General features: G+C 38.5%; 1 protein-coding gene across 4 annotated transcripts in view; it reads right to left on the bottom strand.

Moving 5' to 3' along the window:
- IGF2BP3 (insulin like growth factor 2 mRNA binding protein 3) overlaps positions 1-27,390 on the bottom strand; it is a 111,350-nt gene that overhangs the window by 8,008 nt on the left and 75,952 nt on the right. For all 4 annotated transcript variants that reach the window (XM_016159573.2, XM_016159572.2, XM_036230407.1 and 1 more), the window contains exons 7-11: positions 24,022-24,156; positions 22,643-22,765; positions 20,270-20,405; positions 18,670-18,795; positions 1,008-1,124 (exon numbers count right to left, since the gene is read on the bottom strand). In XM_016159573.2, coding sequence (XP_016015059.1) covers positions 1,008-1,124; positions 18,670-18,795; positions 20,270-20,405; positions 22,643-22,765; positions 24,022-24,156 — 637 coding nt within the window. The remainder of the gene's footprint in view (positions 1-1,007; positions 1,125-18,669; positions 18,796-20,269; positions 20,406-22,642; positions 22,766-24,021; positions 24,157-27,390) is intronic.

A 27,390-nucleotide genomic window follows, 5' to 3' on the forward strand; every position in this document is an offset into this window, starting at 1 on the left:
TCCCTATAGTTATGCCTTTTCCAGATTGTCATATAAGTGGGATCACATAGTATATGGCTTTTTGAGCCTTATGTCTTAGCATAACACACGAGATTCACCCAAGTTGTAGTCTATATCAATTGTCTGATCCATTTTATTGCTAAACAACATTTATTGTATAGATAGACCACAGTTTTATCCATTTGCCAGTTGATAAACATTTGCATCTTCCCATTCTGGGAGTTATAAAGATGCTACAAACATTTGAATGCAGTTTTTTGTGTACTATATTGTTTTAAACAGAAATTTTTATAAAAAGTTCATAAAATATAACCAAAATAAAACCCCAATGTAGTGTTTTTCTGAAGAAGGCTACCAAATAAAGCCTTTATCAACTCGTGTATTCTTGTAAACAAAATGACCCATGTTTCTCAGCATATCAAAATACAAAATCTTCGAAACACATTTCTCTATTTAGCAGATGCCATTATTAGTTGTCCTCTGGTATTTGTGACCCCACCTTCCATTATAAAATACTTAGCTGACAACAAATGGACTGCATTTCCCTGCTTCTCCTGCTATGTCTGGTCCTGTGACGCACTTCTGAGCAACAGAATGTAAACAGAAATATCCTATAGCAGCTAACAGGAACCCTTAAGAGAAAGCTTTATGTCCTCCCCTACTGGCTGGACCAGATTTGGTTGTTAGAGCACTGAACATTTGGGACCAAGAGGGACCACAGCCATGCCTAGGGTAGAGCTGGAAGGAATCTAGGTGCAAGGACTTGGTGGGCAGAACCACAGAACCAGCGCTGGATTGCTACCTCCAGAATACTCTTCCTGGAGAGAGAAGTTAACTCATCTTGTGTAAGCTACTGTTGTTTGGGGATTTTTTGTCACACTCTCACGTAACCTCAGTATAGACTGCTTGCCACCTTCAGTTCAAATTATGAAGTGGCAAGAAGGCTCATGTTTCTTTAACTTACTGTATTTAAAGCACCAGGAGAGCCGCGGCTGGCAGAACAGTACCTTAATAGAAGCTCCTGCAAAGCGAGAAAGCTGTTTGATGTGCTGCCCCTGCTTGCCAATAATGGCACCGACAGATAAGGCTGGGATGAACAGATGAACAGTCTCTGTTTCTGATTGCTGTTGGGAATGAAACACGGGACATTCATGATTATTTGATAGCAGTCAGGCTGTTACCATTAGCGCAGGGATGGGGGCATTCTCATGCAGCAGGAAGAGCAGGATAGTTTTGGGAAAACCATCAGTTGACATGAGTTTACCTTAATAGGTTGACAAAATACATATTACTCCTGCATGTAAAAATGTCACTTCTGTACACAATTTTCTTCAACTTTAGAATGTCACCAAATTATAGATTTAAAAGATATGTAAATGTTATAAAGTTTAAACATACCAGAATAGAGGGACAAGACTGTTTAAGTAAGATCCCCCATGACTATATCCAAGGTAGATTCCTGACAAGTAAATAAGATTCTGGGCTACATGGCAACAGACACGACAGCATCCAAGGACACCAACTCCGTACCTTATCCACATAGGGTTCGCTTTTCAAACACATACTCAGTGAATGATTCTCAAAGAGAAAAACAATCTCATTATAAATTACTAAATCATGTAAAACTTTACCACTAGTAATTCAGTACTTATCACGCCATGTATAGGACAGGATTAGAAGAGAACTAATTCATTTTAGCAGTAAAATGCCATATGATTCTTTCCCATATAATTCTTTATTCCTTCTGTCTCTCCCTTCCCTTGACCCCTTAAACAAATTGGGCAAATTGAAAAATATTCTGAAGGCTAACTCCTAAAAGGTTTTTTCATAAACAGATTTTATCTGGCTCGCTCATTATTCCTCATCTTCCCACCTCAAGCCAGCTGTGCCCTTCCCGAGTCTCCCTTCAAACAGTCATTCTTGCAGGGCTAAAGGACACACTCAAGAGGACAGGTCAGTGACTGGTGTCCTAAAAAGGCCAAAGACCAGGTTGGTTACCAGTGAGCAGAAGGAGCTGAAATGCAGAAGCAGTGCACAGGTTCATGCGGTGAACACTTCGTTTACCTCCTAACGGCAGGAAGAGAAATTGGCTTCCAAGGATAAGTTAATTCTAAGAAATTATCCCAAGAAATGTTTTAATATTTTCATTCTCTAAGACTTTTTTTTTAAAGCAGTTTTAAGTTCACAGCAAAATTAGAGATTTTTCCATATGTACCAAGAAATATAAGATGAGCTCCAACTGAGTAAACCAAATAAAGCATAATATGCATTTCTTTAAAAAAATGTACACCTAGCAAATTAGATTTCTAGAGATTTTAGAAGATGCTTTGCAATAAGAAATGTACATGTGGCCTACTTGGTAAGAAACACTTCACATAATTCTCTCTTGAACCTTCTCATATTCCTGTCAGGATACTATAAATTCCATTCCCAAGAACTCAATCCATAAAGATGTAGTGTGTACCTCCAGCTAAGCTATAAAACAACTCGTCTAATTTCTAATTTTTTAACCTAAACTCTTTTCCTATTTTTTTTTTTTTAAGTCTCACACAAATCACGCCAGCAGTTTTACTCTTAAGCATCTCAGGAACTAGAGAAATCATTAGAATTTGATTTAGAAGTTTCTGAAAATCTTAGTCAAAGAAAACAGCAGCACTAGGCTCATTCACTTTCACTAGATAAGGAAAGTTTAGTTCCCCTTAATGTTGGTCCATGGAAGAATATCGCTACACACACACAAATTATTAGTGCCCTCTTCTCCCTGTAAATTCAGAGGAGGTAGAGAATACTGAGCACTAAATACCACAGATCTAAGGGAAGATACTGAAGACCAAGAGCGGAAGCTCACAGACGGATGGATCAGCCATTCCACTTCTTATCCCTCAGCACAGACTGACCAGAAGGTTGTTCCATAGGACATGGTTTGGTCACACTACTTGGTAGGAATTTTTAAGTCCTTAATTTCCTTCCTCCGAAGCAACAATTTAAAAAAATTTGTTAACAAAATCTCTAGAAATAAAAGGGCTGAGCTGGTTCTTTGAATAAAAGGAAAACCTTCTGCCTGTTTACTAATTTAAAAATAGAAATGAGAAAGGAAAATGATATTAGACAAAATTAAAAAAAAAACAAAGACAATAACATCAAAATCTGAAAATGTCAAAAACTTGTCTGGGAATTCCCAAAATCAAAAAAACTTACATTCACCAAATAACTTGGCAGGGATATGCAACAGTTCTGTGTGGTGAGAGTTTGAGTTTTCTCTGTTGATTCCCTCAATTTACATTTCACAGCTGATCCAGTGGATAGAAACTAACAATATTCTAATTTTAAAGATGAGAAAACCGAGCCACAGAGGTTAAGTCACTTGTGCAAGGTTACATGCTGACTGATGTTGGAGCCAGGATTCAAATCTGGGTTTCTATCTCTCTAAACCACGTTCACAAAACAAACAGTATATATCCTGCCTCCCATGGGATGGATATGCTTTGAAATACACATAGAGAGCTGCATAAGTTACTCTTAAGAAAAATGCCTAACAGAAGACTCATTCAAGAAGGTGCTGCCTTATGAAAAGTACGACATAGGGAATAGCCAATAATATTGCAATGACTTTGTACAAGGACAGATGGTTACTAGACTTCTCATGGTGATCACTTCATAAGGCATATAAGTTTCAAATCATTATGTTGTGCACCTGAAACTAATACAATATATGTCAACTACACTTTAATTAAAAAGAGCCTTATATTCCTAAAAATAAAGTGCTGCCTTCCCTGCTAAATGAGTACATCTTAAAAGTTCTCATCACAATGAAAAAAAAAATCTGTAGCTATGTATGGTGACGGATGGTTAACTAGACTTGTGGAGATCATTTTGCAATATACAAATATCAAATCATGCTGTCTACCTGAAACTAATAGGTTATATCAATTATACCTCAATTAAAAAATTTTACCAAAAAAAGATTGGTTTAATTGAAACACACACGGTGCTCTCTACTAGAACAAGAAATGAAAAGCAACAGGCTTGCTGTCTCATCAGCACACAGTCATCTTATGCATGTTTAAGACACTTTGTAACTTAAGAATTTCAATGTTTGTTTCCACTGTGAGAAAATAATTACTTCACAGAAAAGTGGTCAAGAAAAAAATCCATGATTCCTTAATCTTTACCTGACAGTTATTTTGTTATATCTGAGGATGCTATTTTAAAAGACCTTCAGAAATGAGTCATTTCTAATTTTTCACTAATTCATATAATACTGCAATCAAATCCTTAAACATAAATCTTGTGCCCTTGTACAAATACTTCTAAGATTTTATGTAACGGAAATGCTGTGGCAGCATGACAGTTTAAAATTGACAGGTATTTCCAAATTCTCACAAAACTATAGTCAATAAATATATTAAATAGGGGAATCATTTGAGTTCGAGCCACACCTTTCACTTATGAAAAACACAGCAATGTGTGATTCTAGACCCCACACCCAGTTTTCTACAAGTGAAAATCATCTAAACTCTGCTTATCTGTCTCTTCCTTTATCTACAGCCTGAACCATGTACATCATATTTCCTATAAGAGTTAATGTCCACACACCATTTATTCTATAGGGACACTTTAAAGCTTATCTTAATTTGATAACCAAATAGACCAACTGTATTAATGCTGACATTGACCATAAACTGTGCTCGATGTTAGCATCGATTTATTTTGTCATTCTGATCCTTATAGTAAAACTGATACATTAATCTTAACCAATGTTTTTAAAGTAAAGATGGGATCTAAATATTTATATCACTGAGAACATCCATATCATGTTCTTCTGAATAATATACTGGGGGGCAGGGGCAACGTGGTGGTGAGAAAGACTTTTTTAATCATGAGACTAAATCTAATGTGTAACTCGCCCAGAACTGCCTCATTGTACTTTGCCATGACTGTATAATTATTTGTTTTCTGGGCTTTGTTCCAGAAAGACTTTATGCTGCTTACAAAGTACACATAATCTAGAAAGATAAAGAAGGTAAGAAAATAAGAGCTCAGGAACCTGAACAGAAAAGACAAGATGAAGCCAGAAATGCTGTTATTACACAATTTTGACTCTCAAACTTCTTAGCAGCCAATCAAAAAAATAAAAACTAAAAAAATCAGTTGCATGATTTACCATGTCTATAAGAGCAAAACTATTTCATTTGCTTAGTAAAAACTCTATTTCCTGAGACTGATGCCAGAGAGCAGTTTCTGGATGTCCTTGGAGGATTAATGTGACAGGCATCGTCCTTAGGTGAAGGTCCAGCCAGCACGGCTTGAGCACATGTCTTGGCCTCAAAAGCTGAGCAAAAGCAAAATAATCTTCCTACCACAGTGATGAAAGGTTATCAATCATTTTGTTGATTGGGGGTGGAAAGGAAGAGGAGGTAACAAATCCAATATGAAGATTAAGAATAAATTTAAGAAAAAAGTTGTGTGAAATCTGGAAAAAGAATGGTGGCCAGTAGAGAAGGGCCAAAAGGACCAAACCGTAACAAAGAAGGGCAAAGAAAGAGTCGGTATATAGACAGAAAAATGTTCTGCGCTGGGATGAACACAGAAGCAAGAGAACCTGTCCAACATAAAAAGCAGTGTTCGAGCAAACCAGGAGGTGGTGCCCTAGGCCGACAGGCTGATGTGCGCTCTTGGCGACAGCACCTTAATAAAAAGTTGACTCATCGGACGTCTGAAGCTTGATGGAGACATTTCTGAGCAAAGCCCAAGTCTCTCTGCTCCAGTTTCACATCCACCAGGCATCTCCCTGACCATAAATTACTGATCAAGGAAATTTTCCCCTGGGAATATGAGGCATCTCACATAAACATCCTGTTCACTTGACAATCACCGACTCTCTGGTACAGATCATTCTTATATGGGAATCTGCATGGTAAGCCAAGTTTTCAGGATTTGGACACTCAGATAAGCAGATAACCTGATGTTTCCCTACAAAAATAAGAAGCCAGAACAATGGGTTAATAAGCCTCATCCACCTGAGCATTTAAGTCTGAGATGGAGCTTGAAAAGACTCATCTGCCTTATCCTTTCTATTACACATTCTTTGCATTTAAGTTAATGTTCAGCTGCATTATCTTGAACCCTTTTTCCTAAACCTTCAGATGTGAAGGGTGTTCACAGGACACAAGCTGCTTCCCAGTGGATTTCTGCCAGGTGCCTATTGGCGAAACTTCCTTTGGACTTGTTGGCAGAGTCTGTGCTATAACTTGAAAAAAAAAAAAAAAAAAAAACAGAAGAACAAAGCTGCACAACTGAAAGTTTGCATAACTGGTGAAGTCTGCCAGTGAGTAATTCCTAATCATCTATCGTGAGGAGATACAAGAATGAGCAAACAGTAAGGTTAAGTGTATTTACTTTGTGGGGAACAGAACCTAAGGTATCATGAAGGCATGGAGACATGCAAGCCAGCCAACAACAGCCCCCAGGAACCTGGAAGGATGCCACTATTTTCCTTGGGTTTGTAAAAAAAAAAAAAAAAAAAGATACTCCTGGGGTTTTATTTGTTTTGTTTTGTTTGTTTTGTTTTAATGGATTTTGGTCTAGAACTGGAATGAGGTTTACTAAACTCCATGACCTGAAAAGAATACTGAAGTCTTCAGAAAAATTTTAAAAGGGGCAAACTTTCCCCCCATAACTAAGTAATTAAGGCCTCTTAGAGTTTAAATAAATGTGTGCAATGAATTATTTACTTTGCAACTATTTACTGACGAAAGAGTTGTACTCACAGTAAGAAATTCTAAGAGGAAGGACTAAGAGACTCCATGAAAGGTCTAAAAATCCCCTTCAACTCATATTTTGCTTCTTAAAGAGCACCATCAGCTACCTAAGACCTAAGGAACTGTTCACGTTTTTTGCATCTTCTGTAAGCAGAAAGTTAGCAATTTTAAGATTACGCTATTGTTTTGAAGATTTCTGGGAAGACTCCAGTGATGCTATCAAAACTATGAAGAAAACAGCACTTGGGCTAACTTCTGCCAACCCCAGAGCAAGCTGCCAAACCATCCAGCTATGGATGTTGCTTCATGCCAATTCCAGCTCTTGCTCTGCTCACTAGCTGCCAACTGCCTCTTCCCTACTGTTTGAACATTTCTTAAAAGAGCATTTCCTGTCATTTATAAACTCGAAGTTTGCCAATTAAGTACTGCATGAGCCAGCTGCTAGGCAGGAACTAGAGACTTTTTGTCTGTTGGAAGAAGCAATTCTTTGGCTTTGTTGGAAAAGTCAACCTGGCAGGTCCCAGGAAGAAGGGTATGTTGTAGGAGGAGAGGGTGGGCAAAGTTCTGTAATGGAGCAGAGGCAAGGGGTTTAGCCAAAGGCAAGATGCATCCATTTACTTTCATATTACAAAGCAGAAGTAAGTAAACATGAAAAATAAACTGTAAAAGAGGAAGCAGTACATAAAACGTCAGATTCTTTGAAACATTTAGTTATCAAAACCTACTCCTTGCCAGGCAATACACACATAAAGTATAAGCAGAGCTTTACTGCTAACCTACAGGGCATCAAGGATAAAGAAACAATCTTAGTAAGTAACCTGACTTCTATATGAGCTTCTAAGGACCAGCAAGCTTCTCAGCAACAGCAGGAGATGCCAGACCTCGGTGGAGGACAACCATGAGTGCTGAGAGTAAATACCTGCTAACCTTCAGTTATCTAGCTTGGGTTTTAAAAAAATGTCATCACAGACCTTCAAGACTTCTTTAGCAAGAAGAAAAGTGAAGCCAAAGGGAAATGAAAGGACTGTAAGATGCAATGGTAAGCAAAAAAAAGAAAGAAAAAATTGTTGGTAACTTTAAAAATAGTTTGTGTTTCAAAAAACAACCACTCATTAGTGATTTGGGTTAAGAAAAAGAACGAAGTCTAAAAATAGTAAGACAAAGCTAAGTATTCCTCTCCTGTGAAGTTATAAACTAAAACTTGTTAAAGAATTGTTCTCTGAAACATTAAACCAGAAAATTACCTGACAGCTAATTCTCTGAAAGTGTTATTTTCCCTTTATTAGATGAAAATAATCTGCAAGAGTAGAATTGGAAAATGGAATTTTTCCTCCAGAATTGATTTAGATTCTCCTCTTTGTGGGGGGCGGTGCAGAGGCAGGGAGCTTAAAAGCTTCTATCTTCCCTCCCAGGTTCTGAGAAGTTCCTTTAACATATATTGCTAAATCCGAGGGCGGGGTGACACACAGTTAAATTGTTGTCCCCAACATCTATTCATCTATATAGTTATAGACTCTGCTCCCCAGCCTCTCTTGAAGGTAGACTTGGCTAGGTGTTGTTTTCCAGCAAACACAATACCAGTGAAGTGTGAAAAACAGTGTCCTTAAATGAGGTGGCTGCCAATTTCTGATGCTTTATCCTTCTTGAAATCACACTCAACAGCTGGAGCTTGAGCAGTCATCCTAGGCCAGGAGATGCCCTGCTAAGCCAATAGGAGCACGAGTCTTAGATGATATGCAGAACTACCACCAGAACAACTCAGACTGTCTACCCTTCAACTCTTCTCTTGAAAAAGCGAAACTCATTTCAACCACATTTTTTAACTTGTAGCACGCTGCCAAACCTAATCCTGATAACACAGCATGTCAAAATATATTTAGAAGCATAAAAACAGACATATGGCAGCATCCCACAGACGGTTTTGGCCTGATAGTTGCCTATGGGTTGGAATGACAGGTGGTGCAGAGAAAAAGGGGTGACTTTTCTCACTACACTTTAAATAAAGCCTCAAACACATTATAAAGAGGGACATACATGAGTGATATTTATGCTTATCTCAAACAATGTTTCCCACGCATTAGTCTTAACAGGAGATATTCTTTCCAACATTTAGGTCCACTCTCCACACACTAGTAAGCACTCCTTGCAGAAGAGTAGTTCTTGACAATGAATGGGTAACCAAAAGCTCCTGATGACCTTTCCAAACCACAAGTTTCTGAGCTTCCATCTACTCCCACTGAGATTTTGATTCATTTAAGTACAAGGTGGGGCACAAGTTTTTAACCAGTTAAGAAACAGAGCAGCTGTTGTTAACTTTGGCTACACAATGATGTCATCTGTGGAGTTTTCCAAAATAATAATGCCTGGGTTTCACCCCCAACCGAAATCAGGGAGAGGGAGGGCACCATAATTCAAAAGGTCGGGGGAAATTCTAATATAACGACAACAACAACAACAACAACCATTTTCCCCCTTAAGGAAGGGAGCAGAGAAAGCTGTACTTTACAGAAGATTGTCAACAAATAAATGTAAAAAGAAACCCTAACGACAGTAATGTATGATTTGGGCAAATGTCAGCAATGAATATTAAAGCCACTAGGTGAAAGACGAGGAGCAAGATACACATTCTCAAAATCCTACTGATTACTTCTTGATCACAATTTTTACAATGGAGAAATTGGACAAGTGTGGCCTTAATCATCAAACTTAACATGACCAATAATGAGACACATGGACATCATTTGCTTCTCAATGTGACATACTGAGAAGATATTCCTGGGTCAGTAAAAGGTACGACCTGAGCCTAATCATGTGGAGGCAGTCAATCAAATCCAAATTAGAGGACATTCTATAAAACTACTAGCCTGGATTTGTCAATGCCATAAAGAAGAAAAAGGAAAGAGGGGGATGGGCAAGGAGATAGAGTACTGGTAAACATTAAAAAAAAAAAAAAGACTAAAGACATGACAACTAAATGCAATATTTGACCCATGATTGGATTCTTTATTAAAAACAGATATTAAGACAGTATTTGGCGTAACCATGGAAATTTAAACATGGACTGCATAATTAATAATAGTATTCTGCCCAATTTCTCAAGAGTGATAATGTGGCTAACATCGAGGTGAATGTCCTTGAGGAGAAAAATTCAAAATAGTACAATGTTCTCGTTAACGATCATCTATAATTACAAGATTATTCACCTATGTGTTTGTAAGAAGAAAAGGCAATTGTGAGCACCTATTTTTAAAACCCACAAAAACAAAGATTTCTTCTGTTTTGAAGGAAAAGGTCGAGTATAAAAATACATCTGCCCCCTCATGTTTAAGTTCTATGGATAATTCCTGACACATTCTTTGAGGTCCAAGACAAACAGAGAAATGAAGTTAGCAGTAGGTTTAAATCTATAGAAAAGTAACACTCAACTTAACATGCAATATATACACAATTTGCCAACTTGATCCATCCAGGTAGATGCCAGATTCATCTCTCCTCTTAGCATTTAATGTTTTAGTTGGTATCTCCTATACCAATATATAGGGAAATGTCCGGTATAAAGCTGGGGATTTTATTTTATCACTGCTTAGAACACATATACAGTAAAATGCCCAGTGGGACTCTGCAGAGAACACTGATTGCTAAGACTATCCACATTTTATCTCTTTTAGAATGAGGATTTTGGAAATTGGATTAAACATGGCAGAGTGAGAGATGTTCCTAGATCTCTTCCCTTGAAACAATAAGCTGAACATCTAAAACTCAACAAAAACACCCAAACTGCAACAGCACATAAGAGCTACCACAGGTTAGAACGCTGAGTGTCTGGCAGTGGACTGGGAAAAACAAGAAAGCTGCCTCTTGCAGCCCCTGGAGCTCCCTGCAGGAGGGAGGGGAGAAAGTGCAGCAAGTTCCCTGAATACCCCTGCCTGAGAGTGCTGTGACTTCTCCGTGGCAGGCTGGCGGCAGGGCCCAGTCATCAGGGCAGCAGGCAGAGAAATGGGGATAGCAGAAAGGCGGGGACGGCAGAGAAACAACAGTTTATTTTTGCCAACCACGGATGCAAAACTGAGGCTGAGCCATAGCCCCCAACTCCCAAACCAGAGGGCCCCTTCCCCCATACCCTCCGAGCTGAAAAGAGCCCCGGGGGAATCTGAGCAAATGCTACTGAAACTGTCGCTAACACTGACAGGAACAGAGACTGAGGGTAGTGAGCATGATTAAACATTTGTAAGGGAAAAAAAAAAAGACATTATTAAGACTTTATATAAAGCACAGATCCAAGAGGCTTAGACGCCATCTACTGGAAACCAAAAGAAAAACACCTTATTTGCAAGAGGCTAGGGACCATTTTATAAATCCTCTTTCTGGGGGGAAAAAAAAGGCAGAACACACTTCCATTAATGCCCAGGTAGAGAAATAGTCCATTAAACACCATAAACAACCAAGGTGACAAGGCATCTCAGAAAGAAATAGAAAAATCTCCAGGAAATAAGCTTACAGACATAGAAATATGCGACTTAAATGACAGAGAATTCAGGATGGCACTTCAGAAAAAAACTCAGTGAGATCCGAAACGAATTATATCAGCAATTTTAGGAATTGAAAAAACAACTAGATGAGCAGAATAAGTTCTTTAGCAAGAAGACTGAAACCTTACAGAAGAACTGAATAGACCTTCTGGAGATAAGGAACACATCAGGAGAGGAAACAAGAATAATGGGAATTCTCAAAGGGGAGGAAAAGGAGCAGAGATCAGAAAGCATTTTCAGACAAATAGTTGACGAGAATTTCCCAAATCTAAGGAATAAGCTGGAGCTTGGAATCCAGGAAGTCAATAGAACACCCAATTATCTCAACCTAAAAAGGCCTTCACCAAGACACACTGTATTAAAATTATCAAAAATCAATGACAGACAGAATTCTCAGGGGAGCCAGGGAAAAGAAGACAGTAACCTATAAAGGAAAACCCATTAGATTATCATTGGACTTCTCAGCACAGACCTTATAAGCCAGAAAGGAGTGGAATCAAATATTCAAATTACTAAATGAAAGGAACTACAAGCCAAAAATAATGTATCCAGCTAAGATCTCCTTTGGATATGAAAGATAAATAAAGACCTTTCCGGACATACAAAAATTGAGGGAATTCCCTCTACGAGGCCGGCACTACAGGAAATACTGAAAGGGGTCAGCTCATCTAAAATAAAATGACAAAAAAAAAAAAAAAAAATTAAGAGTAGGGTGACTAGCAGGCTAATAAAAGCAGAAGAGTGTAACCATAACTAGGAACAGGGAATTACAAGCTTAAGAGATTTGCTATAGCAATATACTGATGTTCAGCATATATAGGAACAAATTAAGACAACTATGACTAAAAAGGGGAGGATTCAAAGATCCAAATATGCAAAGGGGACTGGAAATAAAGCATGTGCAGAAAAAAATAGACTGTGTGTGTGTGTGTGTGTGTGTGTGTGTGTGTATAACTATCCTTTACATATCTGTAATGGTAACCATACGCCAAAGATTGAGAACCAAAGTATATAACATAAAACAAAAAGAACCAGAGGGAAAACCCAAAAAGCCAACCAAAATAAAGAAAACAGAAACACAAGGACAAGGAAGCAATGGAAAAACGGAGCTACCAGAAAGCAAAAGATAAAATGGTTATAAGAACTTGTATTTCAATAATCACCCTAAATGTAAATGGACTGAACTCACCAACAAAAAGGCACAGAGCTGCAGAATGGATCAAAAAAAAAAAAAAAAAAAAAAAAACCCAACCATATGCTGCCTCCAGGAGACACATCTTAGGTCCAAAGACAAATATAGACTCAAAGTGAAAGAGTGAAAAATGATATGTCAAGCAAATGGCATTTAGAGAAAAGTGGGAGTAGCAGTACTGATTTTGGACAAAACAGACTTCAAAATAAAAAAGGTAAAGATACTGAGGGACACTTCATAATGAGAAAGGGAATCATGCACCAAGAAGATATAATACTTATTAATATCTATGCTCCCAATCAGGGAGCCCTGAAATATATAAAGCAATTACTAACAGAACTAAAGGGAGAAACAGACCAAAACACTATTGTAGTAGGGGACCTAAATATCCCACTGTTAGATAGGGACAGATCATCCAAACATAAAATCAATAAGGAAATAACATCCTTAAATGATACATTAGACCAACTGGACATAATTGACATTTACAGAGCCTTTCATCCCCAAACAGCTGCTTATACATTCTTCTCTAGTGTACATAGAACATTCTAAAGAATTGACCACATACTAGGACACAGAAATAGCCTTAACAAATATAAGACGGTTGAAATCATACCAACCATATTCTTTGATCATAATGCTTTGAAACTAGAGAACAACTGTAAAAAGACATGGAGATTAATTAAACAACATACTACTGAAGAATAACTGGGTCAGAGAAGAAATAAAAAGATCAAGAGATACATAGAAATGAATGATAATGATAGTACAACACATCAAAATTCTTGGGACATGGCAAAAGTGGTCATAACAGGAAAGTTCGTATCATTACAGGCCTACTTCCAAAACAAGAACAACCCCAAATAAACGACCTAACACAACATCTTAAAAAACTAGAAAAGAAAGAACAAATGAAGCCTAAAGTCAGCAGAAGGAAAGAAATAATCAAAATTAGAACAGAAATAAATGAAATTGAAAACAAAAAACAATAGAAAAAATAAATGCAACCAAAAGCTGGTTCTTTGAAAAAGTTAAAATTGATGACCCCCTGGCTAGACTCAGTAAAGAAAAAAAGACAAAGGTTACAAACAAAATCAGGGATGAAAAAGGGGAAGTTACAACAGACACTACAGAAATACAAAGGATCACACAAGAATACTATGAAAAAGTATATAACATCAAATTTAATAACCTAGAAGAAATAGACCAGTACTTAGAAAAATACAACCTTCCTAGACTGAATCACAAAGATCTAGGAAATCTAAATAGACTGATCAGCAGTATGGAAATTGAATCATCAAAAACCTAGCAAAAGGGAAAAGTCCAGGACCAGATGGCTTTACCAGTGAATTCTACCAAATAGTCAAAGAAGATTTAATATCTATTCTCCTCAAACTCTTCCAAAAAAAATCTAAGAAGAGGCACTACTTCCCAACTCATTTTATGAGGCCAATATCACCCTGAATGAACACACAGGCAAAAATCCTAAATAAGATACTAGCGAACCGAATACAGCAACATATTAAAAAGGTTATACACCACGATCAAGTGGGCTTCATCCCAGAGGCACAGGGATGGTTCAACATACACAAATCGATTAATGTGATACACCACATAAACAAATTTAAAAAGAATCATATAATCATATCAATAGACGCAGAAAAAGCCTTCAACAAGATACAGCACCCATTTATGATCAAAACACTTAACAAAATCAGTATAGAAGGAAAATACCTTAATATAATAAAGGCCAATTATGACAAGCCCTCAGCCAACATTATACTTAATGGTGAAAAACTAAAAACCTTCCCTCTAAGATCAGGAACAAGGGAAGGCTGTCCACCATCTCCACTGTTATTCAGTATAACATTGGAGGTCCTAGCCAGTGCAATCAGGCAAGAGAAAGATATAAAAGGCATCCAAATAGGAAAGGAAGAAGTCGAACTCTCACGATTTGTGGATGACATGATTCTCTATACAGAAAACCCTAAAGACGCTATAAGAACACTAAAAAATAAGCAAATACAGTAAAATTTCTGGATACAAAAATCAACGTTCAAAAATCTATAGCGTTCCTATACTCTAATAAGGAAGTGTCAGAAAAAGTGGAAAAAATAATTCCTTTTGCAATTGCAATAAAAAGAATAAAATACCTAGGAATAAATCTAACAAAACATGTGAAGGACCTATATAATGAAAACTGTAAGACCCTATTAAAAGAAATTGTAGAAGAGAAAAAAAAATGGAAAGATATCCTGTGTTGTTGGTTTGGAAGAATCGACATAGTTAAAATGACCTATTACCTAAATCCTTATACAGATTTAATGCAATCCCCATCAAAATCCCATGGGTGTTTTTTTTAAACAAATAGAACAACAACAACAAAAAATCATCAGATTTGTATGGAAGCAGAAAAGTCCCCGAATTGCCAAAGCCATCCTGAAAAAAAAAGAATGAGGCTGGAGGCATCACTCTGCCTGACTTTAAATCATACTACAAAGCAACAGTAATCAAAGCGGCATGGTATCGGCAGCAAAACAGACACATGGACCAGTGGAACAGAATCGAGAGTCCAGAAGTAAACCCATATTTATAGGGGCATATAATTTTTGGCAAAAAGCCGAAAACATACACAGGAGAACGGAAAGTCTCTTCAATAAATGGTGCTGGGAAAATTGGAAAGCCATCTGCAAAAGAATGAAACTAGACTGTTGACTATCACCACACACCAAAATTAACTCAAAATGGATTAGTAATATACCTGAATATAAGACCGGAATCAATAAAATGCATAGAAGAAAACATAGGAACTAAACTCAAGGACCTTAAAGAGGATTTTATGAATTCGGCCTCAAAGGCAAGGGAAGTAAAAGCAATAATAAAGGAATGGGACTACATCAAACTAAAAAGTTTTTGCTCAGCAAAAGAAATCGTCAACAAGATAAAGAGACAACCATCCAAATGAGAAAATATATTTGCAAGCAACACCGCTGATAAGGGCCTAATATCCAAAATATACAAAGAACTCATAAGACTCAATAACAACAACTACAACAAAACGATCCAATCAAAAAATGGGCTAAGGACCTGAAAAAACACTTCTCCCTAAATGACATACAAATGGCCAAAAAATATATGAAAAGATGTTCAACATTGCTAGCTTAGGGAAATGTAAATCAAAACCACAATGAGATACCATCTCACACCCATTAGAATGGCTATAATCAACAGGACAAGTAATAAGAAATGTTGGAGAGGATGCAGAGAAAAAGGAACCCTCATACATTGCTGGTGGGACTGCAAATTGGTACAGCCACTCCGGAAATCAGTATGGAGGATCCTCAAAAAACTAAGAATTGATCTACCATATGATCCAGCAACCCCTCTACTGGGTATTTATCCCAAAGACTTGAAAACTCATATCTGAAAAGATATTTGCACACCGATGTTCATAACAGCATTATTCACAGTGGCCAGGACATGGAAGCAACCAAAGTGTCCTACAACAGATGGCTGGTTAAAGAAGCTGTGGTACATATATACAATGGAATGTTACTCGGCCATAAGAAGAGATGATGTACTGCCTTTTGCAACAACATGGAGGGATCTTGAAATAATCATACTAAGCGAAATAAGCCAGATAGAGAAGGTTGAAAATCACATGATATCACTTATATGTGGAATATAAACCTAAAAGCAACAAATGAACAAGACAAACAGAGACTCATGGACATGGACAATGGATTAGTGGTTACCAGAGGGGAGTGGGGAGGGGTAGAGGGAAAAATAAAAAAATAAAATGTTTAAAAAAATAATAAAAATATAAGCTTGCAGGAAACACACACACACACACACACACACACACACACACACGAATGAGTATTTTCTTCTCCTGCCCTTGAAACCACAAGGCCATTAGGGGTTCTCAGCTCCTACAGTGTTTCTACCCTTCCTCCTGGCAGCTTCTGCTTATTTTCCTGTTCTCAATGGTCGCTTCTAATTGCACCTACTTCATTTAGTTTTAAAATCTCAGGAGAAGCAAAAACCACCCAATCCAGTGAGCTCTTCCTCGCATCTTACTCTTGGCTCGCTTTCCCTGAAGCTAAGACCACTGACGTCCTTCTGCCATCCTTATAATAAAACAAAATCACTATTTGTTCAAATCATTCACTTAAAATTGTACAAGTGCCTCAGAAATAAAAATTCCAAATATGATCTCCTTTCTTTTAAAACAATCTTAACTTTTCTAACAACATGGGAACCCAATACACAGAACTATATCACTAAATTAGAAAACTTACTAAATTCAGAGAATATACATATTCTTCTATTTGCACAATTTAAAAAAAAAATCTACCTAGCAATTGAATTGAGGAATTTTTGCTACTGAAGCACCCACTTAAGTGTAGAAGGCAGATGGTGTCCAAGAGTGAAATGTGCCACTGGTAATGCGAAGAGGCTTTACTGATTGGAAGGTGACATATAACCAAGAGAGAGAGAGAGAAGAGTTAAAGGGAAGTCTCAGGTTACAAACAGAAAGTGAACAGAGAAGTGACCTGGCACAGAGAAAGCTAGGTTAGGATGGTTAGCAGAAACGTGGATTCGATGAGAGCTTCTCTAGCAGAGTTCTTTTAAATAATCAGCTCCTTTAGCTTTCAGTAAATGTCATTTTACACAGAACTGTCAGGAATACATCTGCCCTAAACTCAATCATATGAGACACGCATCTATCTGTAATAAAGATACTAGCAAGCATATTAGATGTTAATTCTATGTACTCTCGAATTCCTATTTTAGGCTCACTTTTATCCTCTTCGTAACCTTTTTATATTATTGAATTCTGTAAAAACTAGAAATGCTTGACCTGAAATAAGAGTCCTTAGAGAAAATTCATCTAGTTCAGTCTCTTCATTGTGCCAGTGAGGTAATCGACCCGTAGCAAAGAGGAGACCGACCTGCGGGGACAAAAACCCAGGGCAGAGTGGGCTCTGGGGCTCCTCCCACCTGCGTCCTTAGCATCAAGGTACAAATGCTCAGCTACTTCACATCACCTTGAGCTGCAGCTGGAAAGCCTCACTTAACACATAAAGAATCTATTCACACTCGATACGGAGCTAGAATTCTGAGGCCCATCTTTAAATTAATGGGCTTTGTTACATGGTTTCCTGGCCCAAACAAGTTCAAGTGGCAGAGAAGTTGCAGGGGAAGATACAAATGCTGCTAGCAGCGAAGGCAGAAACACACCACAAGAAGAGCGCAAGAGCTAAGAACACTAACAGTGTGGTGGTTTCAATGACAGGCAAAGAAAATTCTCATTCTTAAAGGGATAAGACAGACAATCTCAGCAGCCTGTGCTCTCTGTAAAATCCCACGGGCATTTTGCTCTACTTGTATTCTATGCAGTGTGATAACGGAACCCCCCCAACCTGTTCCACCTGAACATTTTGCTAAATTGGTGTAGGAGGTACCACTCAAAATGTTATGTGATGAGAGAGCCAAACAGGAAGGGAGAGATGCAAAAACAAAGTTATAAAGGAAGATTCTGGAATGTTAATTTTATTTCCCATGATTGTCTACCCCCAATCATCATGGATAATACAACTGACTTATGAACTACTTTCAAAAAGAATTATTGCATAAGGTGTCCGCTATGCAGCAATTATTTTCATAGTTTTACTGGTCTCCTATTTCTGACCTCAGAGAAAATGCTATTCTTAAAAAGCAAATATAAAAATAAGTAACCTGTTTACAAAACAAATAAAAGCTGTTTAACACTTGCACACACAATTACCTAAGCTTATAGTTTTTTAAAAAAATAGAGTTGAAATGAAAAAAAAAAAATCCAGTCATTATTGACCTTTCAAAAATCCTTTCATTCAATATTTAAAAATAAGTAACCTCTTTCCCCCTCCTCAAAGTCTCAAACTTTTTATATTTAAAAGCACACATTGGCAACTCTACCACCCAAAACTTCAAAAGAAATAACTCACACGTCTACAAAGGGGTAGATAAGGTTTTATCGACAAGAACCGGAAACCATGTGCTGCTCTAAACTAATTTTAGATCACATGGAAACCAGGTGTCACATTAAGATTTTCCCCAGTAAACATCTCATGTCACACTCGAAGGCAACAAAGTCTGACTTGTCCCATTCAACCACAAAGAAAGCCAGGAGACATCATCTTACCTCAAACTGTGGGTAAGGAGGAGTCATAGCTGATGGGGGCCCTGAGGTGGGAGGTGGCATCCCTGAAGTGGGTGGGAACAGACCCAAGGCATTCAGATTTAATCCAGGAATTAAATGGGCTTGAAGCTGCAATGGTAAAAAGGTCCCTTCATTTTACAATTAAAAGATCAAGGATAAGTGAGCATTTACAAGTGACAATATTCAGATTGTGATTTCTTGTCAAGAAAAAAATTATGGCTCAAATTTTAGAACAAAGTGCAGGTTCCACGTGACTGTCTTTGAGTATATAGTTTATATCTGTTCATATTCTTGGCATTCTAAAGTCCATGTGCTTGTTTGCCCTCTCCTTGATCGAAGCCACCCTAGGTTTCTCGAAGCAGGGAACACAGCCTTCCTTTCCTTTACGGCCAGCTCACAATGCTCAGACAAATGCGTGCTCTGTCGACTGCAGGCACATGGTGAATACAGACAAAACTGTACATTAGTTGAAGAAGTGAGCATTTGTTCACTGGAAAATAATGTATACACCAGATATGCAGAACCAGCTGTTAAGAGACCTTTACTGCCTGGATAAAACTCAGCAGTCGTGGGTCGAAAGGCCCAAAGCAAAGTCAAGCCCTTTGGAAATCAGGCCCAGGCGCACGTGAGCACTACGACTAAACACATCCTTGGAGTAGATCCAGGAGCCACAAAGGGGGTTTTGTTTTGGTCTGATTTTACAGGGGGGCTGAGGAAGTGAGGTGGAGATTAAAGAGCTGAGACTTGAGCATACTTGAGAATCTTTTTTTACAGTCTCAACTGACTCAAACATTTGGATGAACAGCGATAACATGAGGGTAGGCAGGCAGTCAAGTGGGGTAAAATGATTAGCATTCTAGTGTCTTCTCACAAAGGTATTATCATTTTTACATTTCCCTTCTTTTGGGTGTAATGTTTCAGGTGACGGGCCCAATTGAGGAATTTTTGAAATGTTACATCTTCAGCACCATCCCATCCATTAAGGAATGTCAGAGATTCACTTCTCTTAGTTGTACTACACAGATTCTTTTTTATCTCCAAGGTTTATGAGTAACCAAGTTTTACATTCGTATTCATACAGTAGCTTTAATATGCACTGTATCTTCTATACTTCTAATAAGCATACAACGTAGGCAGTAGCCACATTTTACAGATGAAGAAACTGATGCTCAGAGATCTGACACGCTGTCCAAGAGGACAGAGCTGCAGCTGATAAATGGCTGAGTGGAATTCAAACCCAGTTCACAGTCCTACTATACCTATCTCCTTCATACTGACATTACACAGGAGATATCAACCTTTTTTAGGTAGGTATTAGCTTCCTTATCTGTGTAGTAAAGCTAAGTCTCAAAGACTAAATAATTCGCTAAAACCACCCAGATAGCCAAGCCTAATGTCGAAGCCTGTGTCTTTCCAACCCTCCCAGGGCACTCGCTATGATGCTAAAAAAAAAAAAAAAAAAAAAATCAATTAGAGACTACATCTGATGATGACATCATTAAAGAAATCAATATTAATGCAACTGAAAACGTCTTTTAAGTGTTCATCAAAATAAAGGCACATCCTTCATGTTAAAACTAACGTTCATAGAAGCAATATCATTTTCATAAGACTCCCTGATTTTCTTCATTATCTCTTCCTCAGCTTTGGCGCATGTTTCAACATTGCCTTTCACTGTAATGGTGCGCTCTGGATTATACAGCGTCAATTCCTGCAATCTGCAGATTGAAGAAGAGGGGAAAGAGAATGGAAGTTACAGGAAGAAGACAGTTAATAACGGTTCAGCCATAGATGGCAATTAAAACCTAACTGTGGAAGCTGGCAGTATGCAAAAGTGGGTGGTCGGATGAAAAACGAGCAAGCCCCAAAAGATATCAGTCTAAGAATGTGTAAAGTTACAGGAAATAAAATACTTTCCCTCCAACCTTCTCAATAAAACTTACTGGGTATACATAGTTCAATTAAGTCCATGTTTTAAATGTAGTGAACTTCTTGACCGTGTAAGTTGGAACCATTTTCACAATTTAATAGTGAAATATAAAGAAAATGATTGGAGAGATGTACAGTTTCAGTGGAAACCAAGAACCAGATGCACATAACCTTTAGTAAGTCCCTAGTCTGCACTGACCAATTCTAAGCATAATGGCCATTCTCATACAATTGCATTTTTGGAGTCACCAACCAAGGAATAAGCATGAAAATATTCCAAAAAGGCAAATCAGAATTCCTGTGTCTAAGCTTACCTTTGTCAGTCATTTTAGAATTTAGATCAAAGTAGGCTAGAGGAAATAATGTAAATCAATTCATCTTGACTAAATTAAAAAATGGTCCCTTGACGACCATGCAGACAACCCAAAAGTTAGAGCGCAGCAGCAATATTCAGAAACTCCCTGCCTGACCCAGGTCCTGCTGAAGCTTCCAAACCCACTCAGACGACATCTGAGACCACCTACGCCTGAGCCAGTGGACAGCCTTGAGAGGGAAAGTGGTGAGAGGTATTTACCATGGAAAATACAACTAAGTGCATGGACCGAAAGGCTACGGAATACTGCTACAGCTCTCTCTCTCACATCACTAGAGTTAAAATTCTCATTTGCACTCCTAGCAGAATATCATAAGCTAAACTTGAACCAGATAAATAGGATATTATTCCTCAACTATTTTTCTCCAAGTTGCTAAAAAATGTAAACATCTACACAATAAGACTATTTGCCTTAGTTAGACTACTTAAAGAAGAACTGTATTTCTAATCTCCAGTCCCAACCCACCCCACCCCAGACCCCGCAAAGCATTTTACATTACAGTTTTTAAAATAGCTGCTTTTAGAATAGCTGTAAAAGTTTGGTTTCCCCCACCCCAACCCACCCCCTAAAAACACTCCCCTTTCTGAGCACAAATTTTGAGCCAAGGTAGGGTTACTTATTGCATTTACCACTTTGTAGTTTTTTTTCTTTCTTTTCAACCAAGCAGAACCTGACTTCCTCACCGCCCTCTGAAGAAGCCTTGCTGCAGGAACATGCTGGCTGTCTTTCCGACCATTCTCCCTTAGTCCATCGATCTCTTCCCACCTTATCCTTTTTCGGACACTCTGATGGAAACTAAGAGTAGTCACCCTCAGATAAATAAAACGCCCTCCTTCTGATTCCAGAGCGTGCGTGCACCCTCGGTGTGGTAGCCAGCCTCCAGGATGGCAACGGGCAGTCAGTCCCCTCCTACACTGAACAGAGCTGACTTGTGTGAACATTAGAAAAATGACAAGAGTGTGACTGCTGAGGCTTATACAGACATTGCTCTTCAGGATCAATCACTCAGAGGACCAATCGCTCTAGAAGAAGACAGCTGCCCTGTCTTGAGGACACCGAAGCAGCCCCATAGGGAGGCCCCCGTGGGTGAAACTGACACCTCACACCAATAGCCAACGTCGAATTATCAGCAACAAGAAACCTGAGCCAGAACCACCTAGATTAGCTGCTCCTGAATTCCTGATGCACAGAAACTATGTGAACAATAATATTTACTACTGTCTTAAGCTGTCAAATGTTGGGATAATTTCTTACACAACAATGCATAATAAACTGGATTATATATTCCTACTTTGGAAGTATATGTCAGAAAACTTGAACAAAACTTCACCTGAGAAATACAAATGTAAAGTGTTTAGTGCTTCCTGCTTCTTTAGTGAGAATAGATAATGCTTTAAATATGGGTTAGAAACAGTCGACAGTAGACTGAGTTCAAGAAATGAACAATAAGTATGGCAGTACAGGCTAGCTCAAATAGCTCTAAAATCGAAGAAACTATGCTTAATATGTAACCTACAGCTAAAAAACAGTGTTTGAAATTTTTCAAAAGAACACAACAGTTGTAAAATGTGAGAACCTATGCTTAATATGCAACCTACAGCTTAAAAACGTTTGAAAACTTTATAATTCAAAAAAAGCAAAGCAGCACTTACGGAGATATTGTGATTTTAGTGTCTGTGTCTTGCTCAATTTTTTTAAGATTTCTTCCTTCCTTACCAATAAGACGGCCTACAAAGTTATTATGGGCTAAAATCTTCAAAGGAATTTCTTCTGTGCTGTAAATTTAAAGAAAAAACATGGTCATGAAATCAGGGTAAGTAAACCTACTCTTGGGTAAGAAAAGACATTCATTCATTAAACATTTACTTTCTAACCTATTATATAGGAAGCAGTGTGCCAGGTAGAGTTTAAAGCTTTCAGACCATTAGCCTACATGTTAGCAATGCATGAATAGAGCGGGTGAAAAAACATTAACAAGTATTTGGATAGAAGTTAATTTTTAAAGCAGTTCTTTTTTACACATCTCAGGGAATATCTTCCGATGATGGATTCAGTTCGCGCCTTGAAAACACCTCCTACTCAAATCCATATTCCTAAACCCCCAAAACCAGAGCACAATGTGCAAATGCAAAACAATGTGTGTTTAGTATAAACTTTAAACTGGTGAGACACACACATTTATCACGCACATTTATACAAGGAAACAGAAGAAAGTCGACAGTGGTTACGCTTTAGAGGCAGGGTGCAGAGGAGGAAGGAGGTGTCACGTTTCACTTTGCACCTTTCTGAACTTCCAAGTTACATACACATCACTGTTTTACAATGTCATTGGGGTAATCTGGATGGTGGGCGTTTTTTTTTTTTTTCTCTATACTGAAAAAGAATAATAATCTTATAGCACCATATAAACCTTATAACTAAAATATATTTAATATGCTTTAAAGGTCCCTACGAATTAAATGCTAGCGATATGCCCTCAGGCTAACTTGAGCACCTTACTCTGGATTCTTCGTTTCACGTGGCACTGTGCTGAATGCTAAAAGTAACACAAAACACAACCCCACTCAAAGTTCCTGTGGAAAAGATATTCAGAGTTCCGATGTGGAACATCCAAATAAATCCCCAGTTTGCCTTAGCAGAGAGTAGGGATTTCTCCATCTCCGTACTCCCGCTGCTGCAGGGTGGGGCTGGGCAGACAATAAGAACAGAGCCCAGTGAGCTCAGAGCAAAGGAGTGAAGATTTGGGGCCCCTGTCTTGAGTAAAACCCAGAGGTACTTCCTGGACACCAGGTGGGTTTCCTTGTGTCTCCCAGTTGCCTTCTTCTACTACTGGACTTTCCCCCATTCCCACCACTCACTCCATATCCAAACATGAATGAAAAGAAAATATTTTGATTTACAGTGCCAACCACTGTAGCTCATGGGGACAACAATCCGTGTTTGTTGGCGATACCCCAGAACTGCGTCATAGAAATCCAAAATAAAACAGCACAAATATCAACCTCTCCATAGGTTCTTCCACTTTACTCACAATTTTATATCTTGAGCTTCCTTATGCATAATCTCCAGAATAGACTTACAAGCCGCAGAGGTGCCTTCAGGGGTAGAGAGGATAGTAATGGACTTCTCAGCAGCACCTGCATTCTCTTTACGATGGACATCGATTCTTAGGGTGGGCACAAGGAGAGAGGAAAACGAGAGCTGTCAGCGCACATTCACGATGGAGTCTATAATTACCGACTTCCAAGTCACAGGACTTCTGGGCAGAGGGGATGAGTCACTTCCCTCAAGAGCATGAGCTCTTGATAAACTGTCAATGTGGATGTCTTAGAGAGTAATTTTAATTCCAGGAACACTCCCCTTTCCTCAGTCTGACCGAGCAGGGACATCTTTCCATTCTGCCCAATCTGTATCTGTTTAAAGCTTCTTTTTAGATGACAGAGAACAAACATCTCATGTCAAAGAGCCCCAGACAAAGGCTTTCTTCTGTTCTAAAACAAACAGGAACTGGAATTCATGCCAAGAGGGCTGGAGTCGGAATCCTACAAGCCGGGTCGAACTCCTTCTTCTACACAGTATTCTCTCCCTATTCATTGCATTAGGGGATTTTGCTCATCCGTTTCCTTTTGCGAGGCTCCCTACATTTTGCCTCCTTTATAGAGGAAAGTCCACAACAAATAGCGAAATGAATGGAACCCAAAGAGATGGATGGCAATTGTACTTCCATAAAAAGCAAATATTCGATTAACACAAAATGATGTTAAACCTCACTAGCAATTATACACACACCAATTAAAGTAAGATGTGTTTTCTTCCAGCCCTGCAAATATTTCGGTATAGAAAGTTAAGTCCTGGCAAGAGGATGGGTAACTGGGCACACCCACACTTTTGGTGGGTGTGTAGACAAATTGGTAGAACCTATCAAAGCTAAAATGCTTATCGCCTTTTGCCTCAAGAATTCTACACCTCATAACATCTCCTACAGATGAATCTCACGTGGGCCAAGGGTGGTGTTTCTCACCCTCAGCACTACTGACATTTGTGTATTGCTGTGCTGTGTATTGCAGGATGTTCAGCAGTATCCCTGGTCTCTACCCTCTAGATGCCTGCTGCACATCCCTCTTCCAGTTGTGACAATCAAAACTGTCTCCTGATGTTGCTAAATGTCCTAAGCAGTGGGAACGGGTGGTGGGTCACCCTGGTTGAAAACCACTGGCATAGGAACGTCCACTATAGCACTCGCTATTTGGGTTATCTTTTAAATGCCACCAGGAAGAGACTTAAGGTTAAATAACCATCCATATCATATCCATATCATACAGCTGTTTAAAAACATGTGGTAAAATTACAGGTACCAACATAGTAAGAAATCCTTGATCTTCTGTGAAAAAAATGCAATACATCCCATAACATTTCTGCTTTAAAGCTAAACTTGTTAGCAGTCAGAAGGAACAAGTCCTATAAAGATACATCCCGAACTTAACAATGGCCATTAGGGGGAAAGTTTTGGTTTTTTGTTTTGTTTTGTTTTGTTCTTCATTTTTATACCTGCATATTTTGAATTGATTGAAAATGTAAAAGAAAGAAAATCAATGATCTAAAAAAGTGTGTGTGGGGAAAATTACATACTTGTGAGTCCCTCTGGCCACTCAGACACGCTTCATCTCATGGCCATGAGAATGACCGGTTTCGTTATGCCAATAAAATCGAGGTTTAGATTTCATTTTCCTAAATGTTTGGTTGAAAACTGAAGATGTCTCAAAAGTAAAACCTGTCACTGAAAATAAAGACACTGTAGAGATGAAACAAATAAAGGCTAATGAAAAATAACTAATAAAAAGCAGTGCCTTAGATAAGAGTACTACCAATCTCAGAACCATTTTTCCAGAAAGTTTCGATCCCCAGGCACTTGTAAGTACTGCTGTCTTTCTAGTTAAGTAATTCATTGAGCTCCTTCCTTCCGGTTTATGTCAAGGACTACTCGATTCTGATCCTCTAAGAGAAGGGAATGTTGCTTTACAGATTAGGTAACCCTCTGAGGCCATTCCAGAAACAGAGGCTCTGATAATGACTAGTTTCAACAGCAAGAATTAATTAAATCCACTGGCAGAGCTCTGCAAATGAATCATCGGATACAACAAAAATTGCTTCCCTTCCCTCTCCATCCTCCATCTTCCTGCCTGAAATAAAACAGTTTAATTTAAATCACAGAAGCTCTTTCACTGTGACAAGGAAATGAGTAACGTTAAAAGGAACAACTCTAATCTGCCACGCGACAAGGAAGGAAAACCATTTAATAATTAGTTTCTGTAGGTAATGGTGGATCAAGGGAAGCAAGAAGCCCTTCAATTTTAGATTAAAGCCAGGCAAATTTAACAGGAAAACTGATCTAGGCTAAGGTTCGCTTGTCTTCCCCATCCGCTACATTATGAGGCGAAGGCCACTGATTTTGTACGAAGGTAAGCAACCTCCAACATCTGCTTTGAAGCAAGGGAAGGCACTCTGCAGGTGGAGTGGGCACACCACCAGCATCAAACACAGTTCTTTTTGGTTCTGCATGAGAAATCAGTCAACTGGTTCAACGCAGGCACAGTGCCTATGATGAACATGGATATCCTCTTAAGCCTCTTAGAACAAACAGCCGCATAGTTGTCCTTTCAGAAAAAGACTCTCCTTAATTTCTTGGACCATATAAAATAAAATCCATTTCCTTCCTAAATTTAAAACGCAAAATAATTTGCAGTCATTGCCGTAGCTGGCCCGAGGCCATTTCCCTACTGTTTGCTATAGAGTGACACAAAAAAGATTTGTACACAGCCTCTCCTCCCTAGTCCACGCACAGGAAATAGGGCTGTCACAAGCCCAGCGATGTGCCTGGTAGCACTCCACAGGACTGGGGGTGAGGAGAGAGTACATCACCAAGCTTCTTTGGGTCAAAATAGTCACATAAAGCATAATGGGATGATTAATAAAGCAAAACAACCAATATGTGATGCATTGCAGTTACATGTCACTCATTTGGCAAATACGAGCGCCTTCTACATATGGGGCAATGTGCTCAGCACTGGGCTACCGTGGTGAATCATAACAAACAGCTCCTGCTTTTACTCCTGAAAAGTTAGCTCCAATATTTGACCAAGAATTTCCCAACCCCTTAAAATCTGCAAATTAAAAGTCCCAATCAACATCCTGAAGAAAAAGTCATTCTGGCTAATGGCTAAATCATGAAATAAACTTAAACCATAAGCTGAATGATACTTTACTCAAAAAAACCAAGACTGAGAAACTATCTCTGTATTGGACCCAGAAAATTACTTCAAAAACAAAAAGGCAAGGGAGTTGTGGGAACATAGAATAACCTAGAAGCTGCCCTTTTGCTCACCAGGGCCTCCCCCATCAC

This window comes from Rousettus aegyptiacus, unplaced genomic scaffold (assembly GCF_014176215.1).
Source record: "Rousettus aegyptiacus isolate mRouAeg1 unplaced genomic scaffold, mRouAeg1.p scaffold_m13_p_13, whole genome shotgun sequence".
Taxonomy (NCBI): Eukaryota; Metazoa; Chordata; class Mammalia; order Chiroptera; family Pteropodidae; genus Rousettus; species Rousettus aegyptiacus.